Here is a 21,115-nt window from a genome sequence, read left to right as displayed (position 1 = left end):
TTTCTCAGCACTTTAAACGAGAGTGCAAAGTGCTCCTCATGGAGCCAGCCTTGCACACCATAGCCTGAGCTCTCTTAGCTCTCTTTAACGGTTGTAATTGTGAAATATTTGCTGCATCTATAATTAGGGAGTAGAACAGATGGCTAGAGCTTAGTTATAATTAAAGTCTAATGCACAGTAAAATAACTCAATGCAGCCAATGATTCAGCAGCAACCAAAGAATTTTAATTCTTTCTATGTTGGGCTTAAGCCTCAATTGCAGGAACTGGGACTTCAGGGAAAGGCTGTTGCATCATTTCTTACACAGGGACGTGGCTTTATATTAAAGGATTGTGTGGAAATTTTTGATTGCTGTGTATTAAGCTATATTGTGCTATCTTGCTTACCTGAACTTGAAATTATGTGTGGAGAAAACAAAAAAAAGGCATGTGAATTTTTTTTTAACAACACAGAATCTGCATGTTGTAATCTGTTTTGGAAGAGCCTTTTCTAAAGCCTGTCTGCCTAGTAATTGATTGGTAATGCTTTAGGATAAGTGATTTGGAAAGAGGCATTAATTTGGTGCTCTTACACAAGCATATGTTTTATTCATGAAGCTATGTTAGGTGATGTTATCAATAATATCATTCAATGTGTATTTAACACCACTTTCAAGTTTGGACCTTTAGAGACCTCATGACATTAGAACTGGAAGCAAGAGGCCTCGAGCACAAGCCTTAGGAGGAGAGGCTAAGGGAGCTGAGGTTGTTTACCCTGGAGAATAGGAGGCTCAGAGGAGACCTTATTGCTGTCTGCAACTGCCTGAAGGGAGGCTGTAGCCAGGAGGGGGTTTGGTCTCTTCTGCCAGACAACTGACACCAGAACAAGAGGACACAGTCTCAAACTGTGCCAGGGGAAGTTTAGGCTCGAGGTGAGGAGAAAGTTCTTCACTGAGAGAGTAGTTAGCCATTGGAATGTGCTGCCCAGGGAGGTGGTGGAGTCGCCATCCCTGGAGGTGTTCAAGAGGGGAAGGGATGTGGTTTATTAGTCATGATGTGTTGGGTGACAGGTTGGACTTGATGATCTTTGAGGTCTTTCCCAACCTTATTGATTCTATGATTCTATGAACTGAATAAGCTTCTCATTTCCTAAAGGACAGGACTAGGAATCAGCATCAGGGGAAAAAGACCAGCAGGAGGTGTTACAATGAACTTTGCAGGAGCATGGAAATGTTTTTAGGGTTTGATTTATTGGTGCTTTGTTTCTTACTCTACAGACCCTGTTTTGTTCTAAAATGCAACCTGCCAAAGGTATGAGATATCAGGTCTCCCAGAAGGAGAATAAGCAAGTTCTGGAATGTTCCTAGAGACTGAGAAGACACAAGGGAGAATACTATTATGGACATTCTCCTTCAGAGAGCTAGGAGAGCTCAGTCTACAGTATACAAGTCTGGCTCCATTAGGACTCTTTGCACTCTTGTTTAAAGTGCAAAGAAGAGGAAAGAATACTCTGCACATGAAGCCCTTTGTTGTCATTTGTCATAGGAGGCCTTTGCTCAGTCAGTTTTCACATCTTTTGAAAGGACTGCAGTCTTCTTTATACCAGGGCACAGAGGGCCTGCAAGCTGCCTGCTGGTGGCCTCCAAACCAGACGAGTTGGTACCATAAGGGCATGAGAGAGGAATGAGCAATTCAGATTACCTGCTAAAGGCTCATACCCTGAAGCACCAGCAGTTACAGCATTGGGAAAGGACTCTGTCAGATAGCTTCCAGGCTTTTTTTTGCTGTGGAGGCTAAAGGTGCTTCTACCTGGTTCCTCCTCTAGTTGGAATATTGGGACATCTATTAGTAGATTAACAATGCTCCTTCCAGGGCTACAACAGCCTGTCAGGTTTCAGGGGTGTTCCCTCCTTCCCTTCCAACAGGCTGGAAAGAGTTCTGTAAAGGTACAGGTTTCTTTCAAAGCTGAGATCAGCCTTTGGATGGCCCCTGCTCTTCAGGACCTGTCCCAGGAGGACTTGGGTGATGCCTTTTGTGCAGTGAGCATGAAGGGAGAGCCACTTACCTGATGTTTATTGTGAATTACAGGTGTGCAGGCAGCCTGTAACTGGCTAATGTGTAACAGCATCTCACACATTTTGGTTATCCCTTTGGTGACATCTTAAGCTGCAGCAGATTTGGGTGCAAGAATTGTGTGTATGGTAGGTGGATTCCAAAGGACTTGCAAAACTGTAAATTTTAGCAAAATTCATTCAGACTGACAATGCTGCCTGGGAATCCTTGAGTAGGAGGCTGGCAGTGTTAAGGTTTCTGAACTGATGTCTTTTGAGTGATTTGTTAGCACGCTTTGGAACCCTACCCTTAGGAACAATGACTTCTGAAAAGACAGGAATGCTTCCCAGCTCTGTATTTGTCTCAAATGTGGGACCAGGGGCTAGAATGTTCTTATGCTTCAGGGCTAGTGCAGCTCTGCAAGACAGAGCTGACCTCTTCTTTTATGGCCATGGAGCTCACAGTCTATGAGTGACTCTAGAAAAGGGTACAAGAAGTCAGGGGACTGCAAAAGGCAGGGTTTGGCTCGCTCATCTTTTTGATGGGTAGTAATAAGATGTGGAATGGAGTGCCCTAGCTCAGCTTCACTAAAACTCCATGCTTGCAGGGCTTTTCAGGATAGCTGGTAGGCAGGGAAATAAAAAATAAAAGCAAACCTCCCTTGTCCCTGCTCCCACACTGAATGTTTCTGACTTACAGCCCCATAAGATTACTGCAGCAGCAGTCAGATTTTGCCAAGAAGTGTCAGTTGAACACCTTAGAGCTGGCCCCATGAGTACCAGGATGCTTGTGTGGCTGCCCAGGCAGTCTCAAACCCAGTGGCCAGGATCCAAGATCACCAGATGGCACTGGATCACCAATTGACACTGTTCGGCACACTCACACTACCACACTTTTGGTGCAGCAGATGTGTGTTGCCTCCAGACAGGGCACAGCACTGAGGTTCTTAAGAGATTGTTTCTTGGAAATCAACTGTTAGTTGTCAATCTGCCTGCTGTACCAGCTGCCAGGGGGAGGTTTCATCCCCCCAGAAGGAGGGTATCAGTTTCTAAAATGTAGGATCATCTGTGTTAGGTACCTCTTGTGCAGGTGTCATTACCCCAACGGTACATTGCTCCTGGCAGGTCTGCTTCCTAACAAAGGGCAATGCTGGCTTCTGCCATCCCATGGCCGTGTGGAAGTGACCTTGCTCTGAAAAGCTGAAGGTTAATCTTTTGCCTGCTTCAAGGGTGCAATGTCTGACATGCTTAGGTTGAGTCACAGCAGAAATTGTTTCACTTTGGAAAGAGTGAGGTGCAAAGTTTTGATCATATCACATATGAGGTTTTTTCTTCAAGGATGCATATGTGGGTTATTAACATCAAAGTGCAAGACTGAGGGTAATGCAAGAGACTCTCCTTATGTCATTATCTTCTCCATAAAGACATGAAACACTGGCTTTTCAGCTTTCATGAGCTTTGCTCTGAGAGGGAGAAAAGTTTTAACAACTTTCACATGTTACCTAAGTGGCACCAAACCATTACTTTATGCCCATGTACTTTACTGTTGCTGATTAAGTAGATTTCCCAGCCCATCCTGAGGAGGAGGCACTGAACAGCAGAGCTGAGCATGTCCTATCCTTACTGGTTTTGAGGCTGTTAGCCTGGAAAGGGACCCCCATGCCCCTGAATATAGGTGTTCTTGGGCTATACCTCCCGCACAGCCAGGAGGGCAAATACTACCTGTGTGAACACACCTATGCTAATGGTTATCTGGGTGAGCTGGGTACTGCTGGCTGGGGAGGTGTGGAAGTGCAGGCTTCAGCAGAGGATGTGCAGGTTTGCAACCAGGGTTTCCATTGCTAGTGGTTATTGCTTTGGGGATTTTTGGTTTAATTGCTACTAGTTCTTGAACTGGCTTTAATCTCATTCGCTCAGGTATGCCTGCAGGAGCTGTGCTTGCGCCTCGGATTGCAAGCGAGACATAGCTTTAATGCTGGGAACTAGGGCCCTGCCACCCAAGCAGTGAGAGTCTGTTGTATCCTGTTTGGAAATGAGAAATTCTTTGGAGACCAGTGCTTTTACATGGAGGACTCATTTTCTGAAGCTGCCAAAAGAATAAAGGTTTATGCTTGTGTCGAATATGCAGGAGATGGAAAACAGCAAGGGATGGTAGCAGCAACAAGACACTGCTATGATTCAGCTTGGCTCTGACTCACAAGGAAAAGCTAGAGGGGTTGAAAGACAAATGATGCAGCAATATTCAGTCTGCTGCTTTTCTGTGTCCTCATCATGGCTGATGGTAAATGCCATCCTTGCTAGTGAATTTCTGAGTCAATCTCTCCATGCAGACAGCTTGCTAAAATCTTTCACTTTGCTTCACACAGAGGAAACCTCTTCGTTCCCTTCTGGTCTGGAGCTGCTGGCTGTCACTAGTGATTCAGAAGCCAATATCCCCATGTGTGCACCAACCTCTGTGGCTTCTGTTGTGAAAGCCTGGGAGATGGGAGCAGATCATGAAACAGCTCTGGGGCTGGTTTGGGGTGAAAGGTTGAGCGTGAGCATGAGCTAGAAAACTGAAAGTAAACTGCAGGTTGCTCCCAGTCCTGTCCTCCTCTGCCACTCATCCCACAGCACAGCCGAGCTGGAGAAGGCCTTCATTCATGAGAATGTGTTCTCTGGGGTTTGTATCCTCAAGCTGGGCTTGACCCCGCAGGGCATGGTGACACCATGTGTATTTGTGGTGTGGTTCTCGCCAGAATGCCAGACATGTCGTATGGCAGCTGTATGGGGAGGCCAAGCCTTCCACCTACACAGCCCCTGCCACCCTTTTGATATGCAATCCAGACCCCATGGCGGAGTGTTGCCACCTGTCCTGGGGCACTCCGATCTCCAGCCCAGCTTTAGCCCAGGCTGTGGCCCCACTCTGTCTCAGGAACGCCCAGAGATGATGGCACAGCTGCACTGACGTCACAGAGGGAAATTCCCTCTGCCTGCCAGGTCTGTCACTCCCTCCTCTCCTCGAGTGGTGGGAGTTTCCCATGGGAGTTGCACAGTGTCCTGCCAGCTCTCAAGGACAGGACATGGTCTCCTGGGACCAGAGCCCTTCTAGGGAGCTGACAGCAGGACAAAAGCCTCCTTTAGGCCTTGTTTCTGGTTTATCACTATAGTCACTGCTCCCTCTGTTTTACTTCGTTCACACCCGAATGCATCCTGTAAGACTTGGGCTTTCTTTTCTTTGATGTGCCAGGGAGATGGAGCAGAATTCCTGTTTGGATTGTTGGTCTCAGACCTGGTTCCTTTATCTCCCTCTTCGCAGAGAGAAGAGCCTTAGTATTTAGTAACAGCTAAGAGAAACTCCTCCAGCATTCATATCTGCTCTTCACTGTTGGTATTACCCTTACACTTAATTTTGTTTGACTCCTCTCAATGGTGAGAAAATGAAGATGGCAGCTTCCAACCTGCTTCAAACCTGCTTTCATACCATCCACTTCTGAGGGAGGAGAGGGGAAGACCATAACTGGTCCTCATACGTGGTGGGAATGTCTGCAGAAGAGGGGAAATTCACAGTTGTACTGAAGTCTGATGTAGGAAACTATGTCTCTGAGGATCGTGGTGAAAGGCCAGTGAGATACAAAGGCTGGTGCATTAGAATTGATGCAAGCCCCTGCCTGAGGCTTTGGCTTGGACTGATCCCAAAGAAACATGCAGAGCTGACACTTGGGAGGCCCAGAACACAGTTCCACAGCCTGCTGGGATCAGGTTGGAGAGGGATCTGAGCAATCTGATTTAGGTAAATCTGTCCCTGCTCACTGCAGAGACTAGGTGGCCTTTAAAGGTCCCTTCCAAACTAAAGTATTCTATGAGATTGGCATGCTGGGCTTGCTCTTAGCACTAGTCTCTGTCCTGGTACATGGGTGACTTGAAAGCCTGGAGGACACGAGGGAAGCTACTAACTGTCCTGTGGGAGCTGGAAGTCTTTGTAAAACATGGGACACCTGGAGAAGAGTAAAAAGTGCTTTGCTGGAAGCTGTGGAGGTGGAGTAGAAAAGGAAGCAGTGGGAAGCTCCCGTTGTAGCTCTTGTGGGTGACTTGGAAGTCGTAACAGTTTCAGGGATGCTCAAGCAGAGGACTGTAGTATGTTCTGACAGACAAAGGCTAAAAAGTGAGCCATAGTGAGGAGGAAGAACGTGAAAGGCTTCAGCTTTTCTCCTGTGGGGTAGAGAGTCTTACAGTCCATATCAACCCAGACCCTGGGGAGACAAGAACCTGGGACCAAATGCTCAGGAAGTTTGTACCTCATGAAACCATTTGTATCCCTGCGAAGGAAAACATCAATCTACCTACCTTTTACTATGAGTGGATGATGCTCTGACAGCATGGATGTGACAGAGGAGACACCAAAGAAAACCAGATAGCTCTGAAGGTAATTTGTGCTGTCCTTTTGAGCAGAGGGGGAGCAGAGCCCTCTCCCTTGTTTCTTCCAGCTCGATGTAACAGTTGATGGCCAACATGAAGACAGTGCAGAGCTCAGGGTGTGTGGTATGACATGCAGACAGCAGCTCAAAGCTGGGGTGTATTTTGAAGTCCACAGTTATCACTGATTTAGATGGAGAAGGATATGTGGAGTGGTACATTAAGACACCTTTGTCAGCTTCCTTTTAGATGCGCCAAGGATTGGGCCAGACTGCTTGCTCGGTTCAGTTGTCACCAATCCTGGGCCTAGGCTGGCCACTCGTGACCAAGCATGCCCTGCACCACAGATGTTGCAGCAGCATTTACACAGCACTGTCCTGGAGCTGCTGCTTGGGCTCAGCCTCTCATGTCCTCACCAGCAGCTCTGGGCTTCTTGTGAAGGGCAGTGCCAGCATGGAGGGACTTGGGTATGTGCACTCTTTGGGAGTTTTTTGGTTTGTGTTTTTTTTCTTCCTTTTCTTCCTTGTTTTTTTCTTCCTTTTCTTCCTTTTTTTTTTCTTCCTTTTCTTCCTTGTTTTTTTCTTCCTTTTCTTCCTTGTTTTTTTCTTCCTTTTCTTCCTTGTTTTTTTCTTCCTTTTCTTCCTTGTTTTTTCTTCCTTTTCTTCCTTTTTTTTTCTTCCTTTTCTTCCTCTTTTTTTCTTCCTTTTCTTCCTCTTTTTTTCTTCCTTTTCTTCCTCTTTTTTTCCTTCCTTTTCTTCCTTTTCGTCCTCTTTTTTCTTCCTTTTCTTCCTTTTCTTCCTTCTTTTTTCTTCCTTTTCTTCCTTCTTTTTTCTTCCTTTTCTTCTTTCTTTTTTCTTCCTTTTCTTCCTTCTTTTTTGCTTCCTTTTCTTCCTTCTTTTTTGCTTCCTTTTCTTCCTTCTTTTTTGCTTCCTTTTCTTCCTTCTTTTTTTTGCTTCCTTTTCTTCCTTCTTTTTTTTGCTTCCTTTTCTTCCTTCTTTTTTTTGCTTCCTTTTCTTCCTTCTTTTTTTTGCTTCCTTTTCTTCCTTCTTTTTTTTGCTTCCTTTTCTTCCTTCTTTTTTTTGCTTCCTTTTCTTCCTTCTTTTTTTTGCTTCCTTTTCTTACTTCTTTTTTTTTGCTTCCTTTTCTTACTTCTTTTTTTTGCTTCCTTTTCTTACTTCTTTTTTTTGCTTCCTTTTCTTACTTCTTTTTTTTTTCTTCCTTTTATTTCCCCCTTTTCTGATTAATTTGCACTAGGAGCAAAAGGTGCTTGGGAAATTGGGAAACTGTTTGTAGAATTGTGGCATTTTTAATTATTAATTAACTTTTAAACTTTGCTGGTCTCTCTGTCTCTTTTCTCTCAGTATGGAGGGTGGGGGGAATCTTGTAAGAGGCAAAAGCCAGAAATCTGACACTTTGGGAACAGCAGGGCCAGAGACTGGCTGCAGGCAAGCTGTGAATTATTATAGAAGCTTTTACCACAATCACAGCATTCGTGTAGATCCTCCAAAGTCTGTGAGGGTCATACTTCTGCTTTATCTTTCCCTTCACTGATGTTACTGAAAATATTTTTGAGACCTCTAAACATCTGTAACATTTAGTTGAAACTGGAAAATGTGCTCCAAAGGGACACTGACATTGTGTATTTCTGTTTCATTGGTTAAACTAAAGATATTTTATTGCTCATGGGAGGGAATTATTTCCCTCTCCAACTTTTTCTAACAAAAAATCCCCCAAAGTCTCACAAACTTCTTGCCCTTCAAATAAATTAATTTTAACTTAGGGAAAGAAAGAAAGAAAAAAAAAGGGGGGATGGGAGGGGGCAAGAAAACAACCACCATCAAAAACCCCTGACCACAACCACTCCTCTGGAAACCCCAAACTATGAATGAAACGCTTCATCCCCTGGTGTAAAGGGTGGGGCTGATTCCAGGCAAATCCTGAAGCCAGCAGTTGCAAAGGTGGCTCAGAGCAAAGCTGGCATCCCCCCTTCCCTGTTTTCCTTAACTCTTAAGTTATCTGTTCTGAGGTCCTCATTCTCATAGATCTGGACTGGTGATGAAGAGATGTCAGGAAACTGTGTATCTCCCATTCACTCTTGTTTAGAGCAATGCCCAGCACACAGGCATCCTGGCACTGAGCTTGAGTGGTGGTAGGGATACCATTGTAAATCCTCACCAGTCTCCTCCCGAGGATATAAATGTTTGTCTCTGCTAAAACATAATCTCGTGGTCATTTCAATGACAGCTTAAATTGAAGCTTTAGTGAGCAGGCACAGAAGGGTAATGGGAGAGTAGTCCACAGCTGTTTCTCTGGCTGTTTTTCTCTCCCAGACGTGGAAGCAGCAGTGGTGGAGCGATGCCCTGCATTCCTGCCCACCTACACACATGCTTCCTCTGCATATCCCCATGCCGCCTGCTTACCACAAGCACTAGAGACTCGGTTGTAAATCCGCTAGCCAGACAGATCCCTGACACCCTGGCTTCCGCCCTGCTACTGCAGGACACGTGCCTGCTGCTCTTGGATTGCCATCACCCTCACTACCATAAAGGAAACTTCCTAGGAAAAGTAACAGACAGAAGTCTCCTTTCCTCTGGAGCTGACTACTTTTTGAGATAGAATCGCAGAATTGTTAGGGTTGGAAGGGACCTCAAGGATCATCTAGTTCCAACCCCCCTGCAATGGGCAGGGACACCTCACACTAGATTGGGTTGTTCACAGCCACATCCAGCCTGGTCTTAAAAACCTCCAGGGATGGGGCTACTACCACCTTCCTGGGCAACCTGTTCCAGTGTCTCACCACCCTCACAGTGAAGAACTTCCTAACATCCAATCTGAATATACTTGTTTCTATTTTTGTCCCATTCCCCCTAGTCCTATTGCTACCTGACATCCTAAAAAGTCCCTCACCAGCTTTTTTGTAAGTCCCCTTAAGATACTGGAAGGCCACAATAAGATCTGCTACTGCGACTAGCTCCTGCTGGTGTGCACGCCCAGGCTGCCATGATGATGTTTGCTAGTCCTCATTGCCAATGGATAGGGCTGAGCCCACCACTAGGTAAATGACAGATGCTCTCTGAAGTGACTGAAGGAGCTGGACCTGTTTAGTGTGGAAAAAGAGGAGGCTGAGGGAACTCATTGCTCTCTACAACTACCCCAAAGGATGTTGTAGAGAGGCTGGTGCTGGTATCTTCTCATAGGTAGTTAGTGATAGAACAAGAGGGAATGGGCAGGATTAGATTGGATATTAGGGGGAAAAAAAATCACAGAAAGAGTGTTCAGGCATTGGAATGAGCTGCCCAGGGAGGCACTTGAGTCACCAACCCTGGATGTGTTTAAAAGTCGTTTGGATGTGGTGCTTGGGGATATGGTTTAGGGGTGAACCTTGTAGAGTAGCGTTATCAGTTGGACTTGTGATCCTGAAGGTCCTTTCCAACCTGAGTATTTCTGTGGTTCTGTGAACCCCACCTGCTTTCCCAGAAGGGGAAAGAGAAAGGCAATAAGGGAGACTTACAGAAAAGAAAACTAAAACTACTTCAATGAAATTAATATCAATTAACTGAAATTAATGGAAACCCAAAGTTGAACTCAACCTCCCTTATGGCCACTATATTACCACTGATGATGTAGGCAGGCACTGGGGAAGTCCTAGACTGGATTCAGTGGTAAATAGGAACTGGATTCAGGAGCTGGATTTTGGAATTGGATTCTAAAACAGACAGCTCAGGATGGAAGGTGGAATGGAGAGGGTTTTCCTAGAAGAAGAGGGCTTGATCCTCAGGATCTCTTAGCTTTATACCAAATATGACGTGTATGGGACGGAATAACTTGTTGGTCAGTTTAGGGTCACCTGTTCTGTCCATGCAGGTGCAAGCTCTTTCTTCCTGCACCTCCAACACAGTGCACAAGATTTAGCAGTGACCTTGGCCTCCATAGGAGCAAGTGTAAGCAAGAGCCTTTCTGCATGCCAGTCCTTGGTAGCAACGTCAAGTGCTGTCACTGCTAGAAGCTGACACTGTCTGCAGAAATGCACTGTTAACTTCAGAAAGTGCAGTTACTTAGAAGAGACTGAGCTGAAAAGTAAAATGGCTGAAGAGAATTAGTTCAATTAATACAAAGTAGAACACTCAGACCCTCTCTGAAATCTTCAGTTTTCAAGTGTTTCTGGCTAACATCTCCCAGCAGATTTTCTTTAAGGCAGTGCAAATAAGGTTGGCCAAATACCACTGAGCCTTGAGAGCCTCCCAGCTATGCATTGGGGTACTGGCAATTCGCATATGCACACACCCTGTGGCTTGTGTTTCCACTGCAGACTGTGCTATGTGAAGGAGTGCCTTGCAGCTGAGAGGAGTTTGACACAGTCTGCCTGCAATGGGAGATACTACTGCCTAAATGCACGGTGAATCAACCCACAACTAAATGTTGGCTGTGAGCAGGGCACAGGAAGGAAGCTGGGGTTGGGGGAGAGAACCTAGGAGACTTACTGGCTTTTGCAGGTAGTTTTTGTGAACTGTCACCAGTAGGTTTCCATGGTTTTGTTTTCCAGACGGAAAAAGCAAAAGATAGACCTTCTGAGCTACCTTGGGACATGTCCAGATCTCTGTGGGAGGCTAAAATGTCCAGCTCTCTGGGAAAAGCAGCCAGGTACTGTGTGCACTGTCAAAATGAGGTAAACCGTGAGTGATTTGCATTTGCCCAGCCCCAGGCACGAGAGCTGCAAAGGACCTTGGGCCATTGTTGTCCCCTTTTGATGTTTTTATGAAAATGTCTTTACTAGACACTCCTTCCCATCAATGCCTTGGGAATGAGAAAGGAACCCTGATCCAAGAAACTACTTCTTATTTCAGTTATGTGGTGCTTCTCTTTAAAATTAATTACAGCTTTTCAGGAGAGGTTATTCTTCTGGTGTGAACCATGAGCTGGAGATTAGCTACATCTTCTCGACTATGATGCTGCTAGATGTGTCCAGCATTAAAAGCAGGAACTGCAGGGTTGGGCTGTAGTCAGCTTGTATTTAGTGTGTCCAAGATATCAAGGGGTAGGTATTTTGCTCTGCAGAGTTAAGGCACTGTGAAATTGGAGGACAGGTTGACCCTTAGAGACAAAGGCCAGCCCAGCATTATCAGTTCCAGGAACCACTTGTTGTACTTGGAATTGTACTTGGAATGCATTATTTTTCCCACATAGTATTATGTGAGCATATGCCTGGTGAAAAGAGTGGCCAAAACCAGGAAAGCAGATCCAAGTCTCTGGGTGGGAATTGTCCAGTTGTCCTCTGCTCCCAGTCTGTTGGCCCTGGCACCCAGGGCATGTTGGGAAATGCTCTTCTCCAGCTCCAGTGGAGAAGTAGGTAAAGAAGGATTTCCCAAGAACAGCCACATTCACACAGTGTTTATTTTGCATTAGGTTTATGCCTTTTAGGGTGAAATATACCAAGAAAGATAAACTCTTCCAGACTGCTGCGAGAGCACACAATGTGTGGCCACTCTTGTAAAGCTAGGCCTAAAGAAGCTACAGCTAATCCCACCATGGGCATGGCAGAAGAAATACAACAAGCTTCTGGTGCATCTCTAGAAGCAAGCATGACATCTTGGCAATGTATCTGCAGCACAGCCTGGTTCCTGTGTGCACTTTACCAGCACAGAGTCATGTTCCATGGGTGCACATTGAAACTGAGTCCTGGAGCAGCAGAACATGAACCCAAGGTCTTGCTTAATTGGATTGTGCAGGGGGAGGATTTGCCTGCTGTCTTTGGCTAAGCAAGAATGTTCAAAGCCTAAACCAGAGCCAGGTTAGCAGTGTGGACCACAAGTTTGTACTGGCCCTCCTTGTCTATTGCCTGAGAGTATTTGCTTCCTAGGAAGATCAGCAAAATGGGATGCAACCACTCCACAGCCATGCTTCCTGGTGCAGTGAGTGTGATTTCACCCCTCTCTCCTCCCTAGAAGAGCCTGATTTGGACACTTTCACACTTCTTCCCCAGTGATGAGACTACAAGAGACTACAAGATTTGCTGTTTGCTCCAGGGCTCAGCTTAAAAGAAGGGTGCTTTTCACTACTTCTCCTCCCCAGGCCAGGCAGGGCAAAGTGGTGTCCATCAGCGAGGGAGCTCTTAATGAATACAGCTTTCACTTCCAGCCTATCTTCATTGGCAAATGCCACTTACTGTAGTGAAATCTGCTTGGACTTGGCCAGGGATCAGCCCTGCGACTTTACAGGATTCACAATTCACAGATGTTAGGAACTATCAGGCTGAGTGTGGGTGGAGAATGTCAAGCCTGAAATAGCTCCCCTGCCACCCTGGCACAGGCAGCAAAGAAAATGTTTCCACATAACATTCTTCAAACCAAAATTTCCCACAAGGAAAATGCAGAGGGGAAAAAATAAGAGTTACTCACTGCCATCTCAGAAGGCTCCTGGCTTTTGGTCAAGAGGTTAGCATTTGCTGACGTCAGCACAAAAGATGCACTGTAGGTGACCTATGGGGCAGCCCCTTCCCCTTCCTTCATACACGCAAACCGATGTCTGCTTGAAGATGCAACCCCACTGGTGCATAGATACACGGATGCTATTTTTTCCTGGTGGAATCCATTTTAATTTAGCTCCTGATTCATATTTCATTCATTCTCCAAAACCACAAAACCAGTATAGGTTTACAGCCTGTACTATTTGGATGAGCCACGGAGGAGGGAAAACAGGGGGACAAAACAGGTTGCTTTCCTGAACGGTTTTCTGTACAACTCAAAAAGAGAAAGAGGTGGGGATGGGTGGGAATTGAAGCCTACATTGCTTTGGTGAGCTTCACTTTCCCTTTTTTAAGTTTTGGAGACTTGAAAAAGATATGATTTCTATGTTCCACTTTTCTCCTCAAGATACTTGAAAATGTTGTGTTTCATATGGAAAGCATACATGTCATTTACAGAGCACCAAAACAATGAGAGATTTCTACATCAACTCAGTCCTTTGGGGGAAACAAACAAACAAAAAGGTTAAAAGATACAGAGGGGAACATTAACAATTTAATCTGATAGTTTTCTTGGGGGGGTAGGAGGCAGGAAGAGGAGGCAGAGGAGCAGAAGTTCAGAATTAATTTTAATTGAGGAATTTCCCCATATTCTGTCATTCAGCTTTTGAAACTGTGACCACAACAGACTGTTTGAACTGTGGTGTGAGAGAAACTGAAAATTCCCCCAGGCAACTTTGTGCAGGTACTAGCCACAGGGCCGACAAAGAAAGCTTTTAAAGTACAACAAAATGCGGCACAGGCACTGCACGCAGCAGAGGAAACTCCAGCCATCTGGAGACGAGGGTGACCAGCAGCCACAGCACTTTGAAAAATGGCAAGAGCTGCCAAAATTAAACTGTGAAGTCAGGCAGGAAGGCAACCAATGACCAGTGAGATCAGAAGTTCAGAGATGCCCCAGATGAGCTCCCAACAACAAGTGTAGCTGCCGTACACCAAAGTTTATTAAGGATGTTGAGAGGAGGGGAAAATATCTATGCAGAAGATGCCCAGCTGGTGAGGAGGGACTGGTGGTGATGCTCTGGTCACTTGATGAATCCCATTGGCCAAGTCTCGAGGAGATCCCACCCATTCACAAGTGTAAAATAAATCTCTAAAGTTGTACCTCGTGTACCACTTGACCTTATTGCTTTTAGCCTGCGGGCTTTATATCTATTTATTTGAATTTTGGTTTCTACCCAAAGAGGGGCTCAAAGGAAATGAATTTCGAACCGGCACCTTTCACCACCTTGCAGTACTACCCTGATCCTTGCATCCCGCGGTGAGTCTCTGGGCATGACGTAACTCTCCTATCGCAGGTTTGATCTGAGCGTCTTCTGCAATTGTTAACTTTTCTGCTCTCGGCCGGTGGCAGCTGGGCTGCACGCGGAAAAAATGTGCCGCTCTCTTCATGCTCACTGGAGCTTATTATTGTTTTTGGCTTTCTAACAGGTTACTGTTTAATTATAGGCATCCGTTTAAGATAGCTCCTTTTTCCTCTTTGGCGTTAGAGGGAGATGGGGGGGGGCGGAAAATTGCATGATAAACACCATGAAAGCTGATAGCATCTTTTGCCTGTGTTTCCACTCTGCGCTCTGGGTAGCGCAGGAAGAATTTCTTTAGCTTTCCACGGTGTGTTTATTTGGTCCTTTAAATGAAGAAGCTCCTGAAAAGAACATGAGCTAAACTGTTAAGCTCTGAGATTTCTAAATGTACAGGCTAAGTAAATGATTGAAAAGAAGAAAAAAACTACATAGCAAGAGAGAGGGCTTTTCCAAGAGTATTTGCTCATCCTAGCAGCCAGCCTCAGAGCCTGACAACCACTCTTATTTTAGATTTGTTGTTACACTGAGTTTTATGACTTTCCAGCAGATAAAAGATCATGTCTGCATGAGGTATCACAGTATCACATTGTCAGTTTGTTTGTTTCTCCCAATAGAAGATACTATATTTAAGCATGTAAATGACATGTAGATGGTATTTTTCCAGTCGTAAAGTTCAGAGAGGTGCAATCCTTTGAGCAGAGTCATTTGTCAAGCTACTTTAGGAATAGTTTCTGGCTTCATTTTGAAAAACCTCTGGCTGATTTCTCATGGAGGTGTTCAAGCCCCAGAAGGGTTAACTGTTAACTCTGTATCCTCTGCAGGCTGCTGGGGAAGGCTGCTCATGTTGCATAGCTGTCTGTTGAAGAAGGGGCTTGGCCGCTGTCACCCAGTCCATAGCACTCCAGGCAGCTTTGCAGGATCTTTTTTTCCCCACTATCGTGATTTGCTGCAGTGTTTGCGTGGAGGGGGTTTATCACCCCGTAATCCGCTGGGTGCTCAGTGCCACCTCTGCATAAAGGTTCTGGGGAGGAGTGTGGCGACCTGGCAGTAAGGAGGGGCAGTGTTTGGGGCCAGAGGAGGGGAGCTGGGAAATAGTGCACAGTCCTTGGCTGCACTGCTGTGGCAGAGGAACATGGAACAAAGCTGCCGGTCTTGGTTTCCCTGGCGAGACCTTCTGGAACACAAGCCCCAGGGCTGGCCAGGAACATGCAACCATGCTCTGGTCTCCTGCAGTCCACCCAGCCTCACTGACTCCGGCAGGGATATGCATGTGTCCAAGAGGAGAGCAGGACAAGAGTGGTGCCCACCCAGGAAGGCAAAATTGGGCTGGCATTGCTAAGATCTTTAGCAGGTGAATAAGTTTCAGTGGCTGGAAGCCACAGCCAGGCAAATTCCCAAACAGAAAATTAAGAAAGAAAACCAACCAACCAAAATAAATAGAATACAGAATTTAAAAAAAAAAAAAACAACATAATTTACTACCCAAAAAAACAAACAAGAAACAAAAATGGAAAGCATGGGAACTGTACCTGAGTTTTGAGACAGTCTCTCACTCCTTGTGAACTTCTGCCCATCACATCTCATTCCATGTCAAAGAACAGGTTCATAAAATTCATGCTGTGGCTCAGGCTAAAAAAAGCTGTGGTAGGAATTAAGGGAAAAAATATTGCTGCCTATAATCTGTAGAACTTTTCAAATGGGCCTTTCTTCCCTTCTAAATTTTGGATCCTCCAGCAAGCCAGGCCTTTCACTACAAAGGCTGCATCTTGCCACACACCTCAGTGTGGCACGATGAGTTTTTAAGTGACTGTTGCGGTGTGCAAAGCCTCAGGACAGCTTAGCACAGATAGTTTGTGACACCCCTAAGTCACAGAACTTGACTGAGATGCAGCTCAGAGTACTAACATGTCTCAGCTGTTATGCATGTCTGTTTACGTGAGCTGAGAGTGGCATTTGTCCAGTTATTAGTGGCTGTGCTCTGCCACAGGTCAAAATCAGCTGAAAGCTTGTTGCAGAGATACTTTTCTCAACCTGAAGATATAGATGGTTGGATATTCATGATGTGTTGGGTGACATCTGTCTGACTGATTTAACAAAATTAAATAGTTTCATAATTGCATTTGCTTTGCACAGTTTGAAGTGCTTTGGCTTTGGTGTGGTCAAAGTGCTTCATTTAGCTAACACCAGTGGGCTTCTCTGCAGCTTTAAAATTACATCTAGTAATAGTCTAAACAGCAAACTGGTAACATTGAGCTGAGGCAAAATAACAACAGTGAAAATTGTTTGAAGCCCTGTTAAAATGGGGGGGTGTATCACACATTTCCCTGTAGGTCAGTGTGGAGGTGGGGGGAGCGTTATAAACCCCAGTTAGCTCTAGCATTTGTGGCTTAGATTTACACTCTGCTGTAGCTTCATCTATTAGTCTCTTCATTTTGGGGGTGTCCAGCAGACAGTGTGGGAGCCAGCTAAAACATTTCCTCTGTCAAGAGGGGACCACAAATCATGCTTTGGCGTGTTAACTAATGTGCCGTTGTAATGCTCGTGTGCTTACCGCCTGTCATTTCACAGTAGTGAAACTATGCACTGCTGCTGCTATGGTGTATCCACACAACACAGTAATTCAGTGCCACAGGTGGAGAAAAATAGCTGGATGCCCAGACTCTCAGTGCTGTGTGTTATTGTCTAGGTTGTGTCAGCCTCTGTCTCAACAGCCCAGCTCTCTCGTTTAGGCCATCTATTTCTTTGTAAATGTGGGTATCAAAACAGAGCAACCCCACCACACACATCACAGAGGTAATTCAGCTGGCCAGGACAGCAGCCTAGTCCTTTACAGCCCCAGTGCTGCCAGCACGGAAGCTCAGTGCTGGAGTTGCAGCCCAGACAAGCGAGGGGCACTGGGCACTGACAGGACATACATCCTTGTGTGGGGATGCACATGTATCATGTGCCCTGGGTAGCCTGGACCAGGCCTTAGTCACTCTTTCAGTGAAGATTTTCCTCCTGTCTTACCTAAACCTCTCACAGTGCAACTTGAGGCTGTTTGCTCTCATCCTGTCATTTGTTCCTTGGTAGAAGAGACCAACCCCAACCTGGCTCCAACCTCTTTTCAGGGAGCTGTAGAGAGTCAGGTATCTCCTTAGCCGCCTTTTCTCCAGGCTAAACAGCCACAGCTTCTCTTTACTGGACCTGTTCTCCAGATCCCTCACCAGCTTTGTTACCCCTCTCTGGACCAGCTGCAGCTCCTCAATGGCCTTCTTGGAGTGAGAAGCCCAGGGCTGAGCCCAGGATTCAGGGTGCAGCCTTGCCAGTGCCCAGTACAGGGGCATGATCCAGGCCAGGATGCTGTTGGCATTCTTGGCCACCTGGGCACACTGCTGATCATCAAATCCAAATATTAACCCAGTATTAGCTCATCACTACCAAATCTCTCCGGACATATTCAAGACCTGCCTGGATGCATCCCTGTGCAACCTGGTATAGGTGATCCTGCTCTGGTAGGGGGGTTGGACTGGATGATCTTTTGAGGTCCCTTCCAGCTCCTAACATTCTGTGTGAATGTCTAAAATGAAGTTGGAAAGGTATATCCTGAGCATGTTTATCTTTCTTCTTAAGCAGAAAGAGCTCAAGATGCTAAAGATGAGCAGAAATAGAGCTGAGGAAAAACATCAAAGGTTTTTCTATTTCTGCATCTCTTACAAAGGGATTTATATGAAATGCTTGAAATCAGTGATAAAGTAGGCTCAGTGTTCTGCCTCCTGAGCCTGGAAGGTGCTGCTGTAAGGAGAGAAGCACCTGCACTGAAGTGCCAAATTGCTGGCCCCCGTCAATTACTTGTTTGGATGGTACTGTGAGAGCTCATCCTGTGCTGCAGAAAACCCAGGCTGGCTCTGACTCATAAAATGAGCTAACTATCTGAAATGGGCGGGATTTCCACCTTCCAAAAAGTTCCCACCTAGCAGCAGTTGAAAGCCACTTAGTGTAAGATGAAGAAGGCACTGTAATTATGATCAAAGTCCAGCTGTTGAGCACTATGTAATTAGTCTCTCTCTCCAAAGCACCTTTTCTATTTTTTTTTTTTCCCCTTCTAGTTAATGCCTGGTTAGAGGAGTGATGTTTACAGATAAGTTACTTGTGTTCTTGGAAATAATGGTCATTAAGCTGTGTTTTACGCTCTCTTCTCTTGGGGCTGCTGGGAATGCACCTGCCAGTGCGCTGCCCTACGGAGCTGCCTGCTCTGCTCACCCCTCTCGCCATGCCTAGGCTAATTGGTGGCCTCGAGATTTCACATTGCTGATGTGTTGAAAGCCTTCACTGTGGCTCACTCCTCCCTTTTGAATGAAAGGCCTCTAGCACAAGCTGCTCTTTCCTCTTTAATTTCTGGCTTTGTATTCTCAGCACAATTTGATACGGCCCAGCCTCCCAAATCTTGCTAATAACAAAGGCTTGAGGAACAATCTTGAAATCTTCTGCTCTCTGGAGCCTCTGTGCTAGAAACTTGGTTTCCCAGACACAATCCCTGTGTCTGGGAGGATTGCCCAAACACACTAACAAAAAAACTCCAAACAAACATAAAAAAACAACCAACCACCCCCAATCAGATATGTATGGAAAAGAAATGAAATGTTTTTAGAAGAGAATGAGGGGGAAAAGCCCAAACTAACAAAAAAACTCCAAACAAACATAAAAAAAACAACCAACCACTCCCAATCAGATATGTAGGGGAAAAAAGGAAATGTTTTTAGAAGAGAATGAGGGAAACTGTCAGAAATTAGTTGGGATGCGGAGGGAAGAGAGGGTATGGGCCACTGCAGCAGCAGCTATTAGATGCTGTACCAGGATGGATTTTGAAGAGCAGGGCCTAGTTCCTGCCAGCCAGAGCTCCTGGGTTCAAAGAGATCATTTGTTGTGAGCATTGCACGTGTTGCTTCACCTTTCTTCATTGGTTCCCACGCTTATCAAAGAGGGCTGGGAAACAGACTGCAATTATCAGACAGGAGTCGTGCCAATGGTAATCCTTGCAATGCAGCACAAAGGTGAAAATCTCACTGTACCCAGTGCTCATCATTACTAGTAGGCAGTAATGAAGCAGCAGGTTTCATCCTTTTGCATTGGGAGGGGGCATCTTCAGGCCAAACCTGCTGGCTACCCATTCTGATCACAGGGAGCAGCCTGCAATCCTTCATGGTCATGAATCAATGTTGGCATAAGCGGCTCTCTTTTCACTTGGGTGTTAGCTGGGTGACACTGTGACACAGCTTTGCTTATGCTGCCGTAGGGTAATGTCTTGCAGGAGTGCTTCATTTCATGCACAGGCTCTGCAGAATCCTTGCAAGCTTTATCTCTTCCCTTGTACTGTGCTTTGCTGAAGAATATCTGAACTCCTGCTGTGACAACTGCCTTCACCTTTGAGATGGGAGCCCAAATTTGCTGTGTTGGCAGAAAGACCTGGAGCCAAGTAAGGAAAGCCACATGACTTGGTATAGATCTATTTGCAGAAACAGACAGTGATATAGCAGGTACTTTCCAAAGACTCAGAGAGGGGCCAGAAATTGTTCTGAGCAGCTTGTGGTGTGCTCAGAGCAGGCAGTGACTTCTGGAAGAGCAGAGTTAGTTCCACACAAGAAGGAAAGCTGAAGGGGAGCTGAGGGGATGCTTTTGTTATTGTCCACAGTGAACTGTCCTGTGAAGTGGTGGTTACCTTCATGGCTGTGCTGTCACCCTGGTAGAAAGTCAATGGGGATGGACCCCATCTGGAGCCAGACAAGTTCAAGAGGACAGCATGTAGTGTGCTGAGGCACAGGTGATACAGGGTGGCCTCATGATTGTGAAGCTTTTGCAGAGCAGCTCTGCAGGGAGAACATGGACCTCCCATGCTGCCAGTGTGGGACCTCTCAGACACCTTCTGGCACCTTACTGAGGATGTGCTGCTGGTGGTGAAGAGCAGGGTGTTTATCTTGTCTTTGAGGTCTGTTCTCCAGTTGTTCTCCTGTTCATGTACTGCAGTCTCATCAGAAGATGGGATTAGAAGATAGGATCTTTGCAAAACACTACTGAAAAGCAGCATGTTAAACCCTCTTCAGTTCTTTCTCTCTGGCACAGCTCCTGCTGCCCTTCTCTGTTTTGTCTCTGATGGACCTCTTTGCTCTATGTCAAAGAGATGTTGTTGCACTGAGCGTGTCACAACCCCTTCACAATCATTGCCAACGAAAGCGCTTTTCTCTTTACTTCTTCAAAACAGTATAGGGCCCCAAAGTGTGTTATAAGAAAACAATTGTCATCTCAGAGGTAGTTTTAGTGCTGCTTAAGGGATAAAAGTAGAACCAAGTTGACCATTTTCTGGGTTTTGGGTTTGGTTGGGGTGTTTTTAAATTCCAGGTCTCAAAGGACTGTAAGGAGAGTATGTAAAATCTTTCATGTGGGCCTTTTTGTTTTGAGGAGAGAGTATTTAATTCATAGGATCTTGTCCAACTTCTAGAAATACTGAATATATGAAAGAAGCAAGTTCTCAGTAGCTCATTTGTTCAGAGATGTTTAGGGTGTTCATGGTACACGTTACAAGGTATAATCCCCTGCTGGTTTGTGTGGTACCTACTGCTACCTTGCAATGGCTCAATAAACCACAAGGTTTTCTAGCCCAATACAATGCAGAAGGGTTCAGCTTTCATTTGGAAAAAAACCCAGCACTCTGATGTCAACAAGTGGCCAAAGCAGTATTGAACCCATATAATTAGATGTCCATAGGTGGTCACAAGACATGGGGCAGGAAGGAGGGTCTTGCATGAAGAAGAAGTCAAGTAATCTTGGCTTTTAATTTGGTGCCTGGCTCTATGCTAATTATACATATATGTGAAAACCTTCATGGAAACA

At 45.6% G+C, this 21,115-nt stretch overlaps 1 protein-coding gene across 1 annotated transcript in view; it reads left to right on the top strand.

Annotated features, from left to right (window-relative positions):
- Positions 1-14,143: 14,143 nt before the first annotated feature.
- The window catches only part of TP63 (tumor protein p63), a 106,747-nt gene continuing 99,775 nt past the window's right edge, over positions 14,144-21,115 (top strand). The window contains exon 1 of the mRNA XM_009901033.2: positions 14,144-14,205. Within this exon, the coding sequence (XP_009899335.2) occupies positions 14,144-14,205 (62 nt within the window). The remainder of the gene's footprint in view (positions 14,206-21,115) is intronic.

The sequence above is a fragment of the Dryobates pubescens genome, chromosome 13 (genome assembly GCF_014839835.1).
Source record: "Dryobates pubescens isolate bDryPub1 chromosome 13, bDryPub1.pri, whole genome shotgun sequence".
Classification (NCBI taxonomy): Eukaryota; Metazoa; Chordata; class Aves; order Piciformes; family Picidae; genus Dryobates; species Dryobates pubescens.
This window is presented reverse-complemented; position numbering and strand designations above follow the sequence as displayed.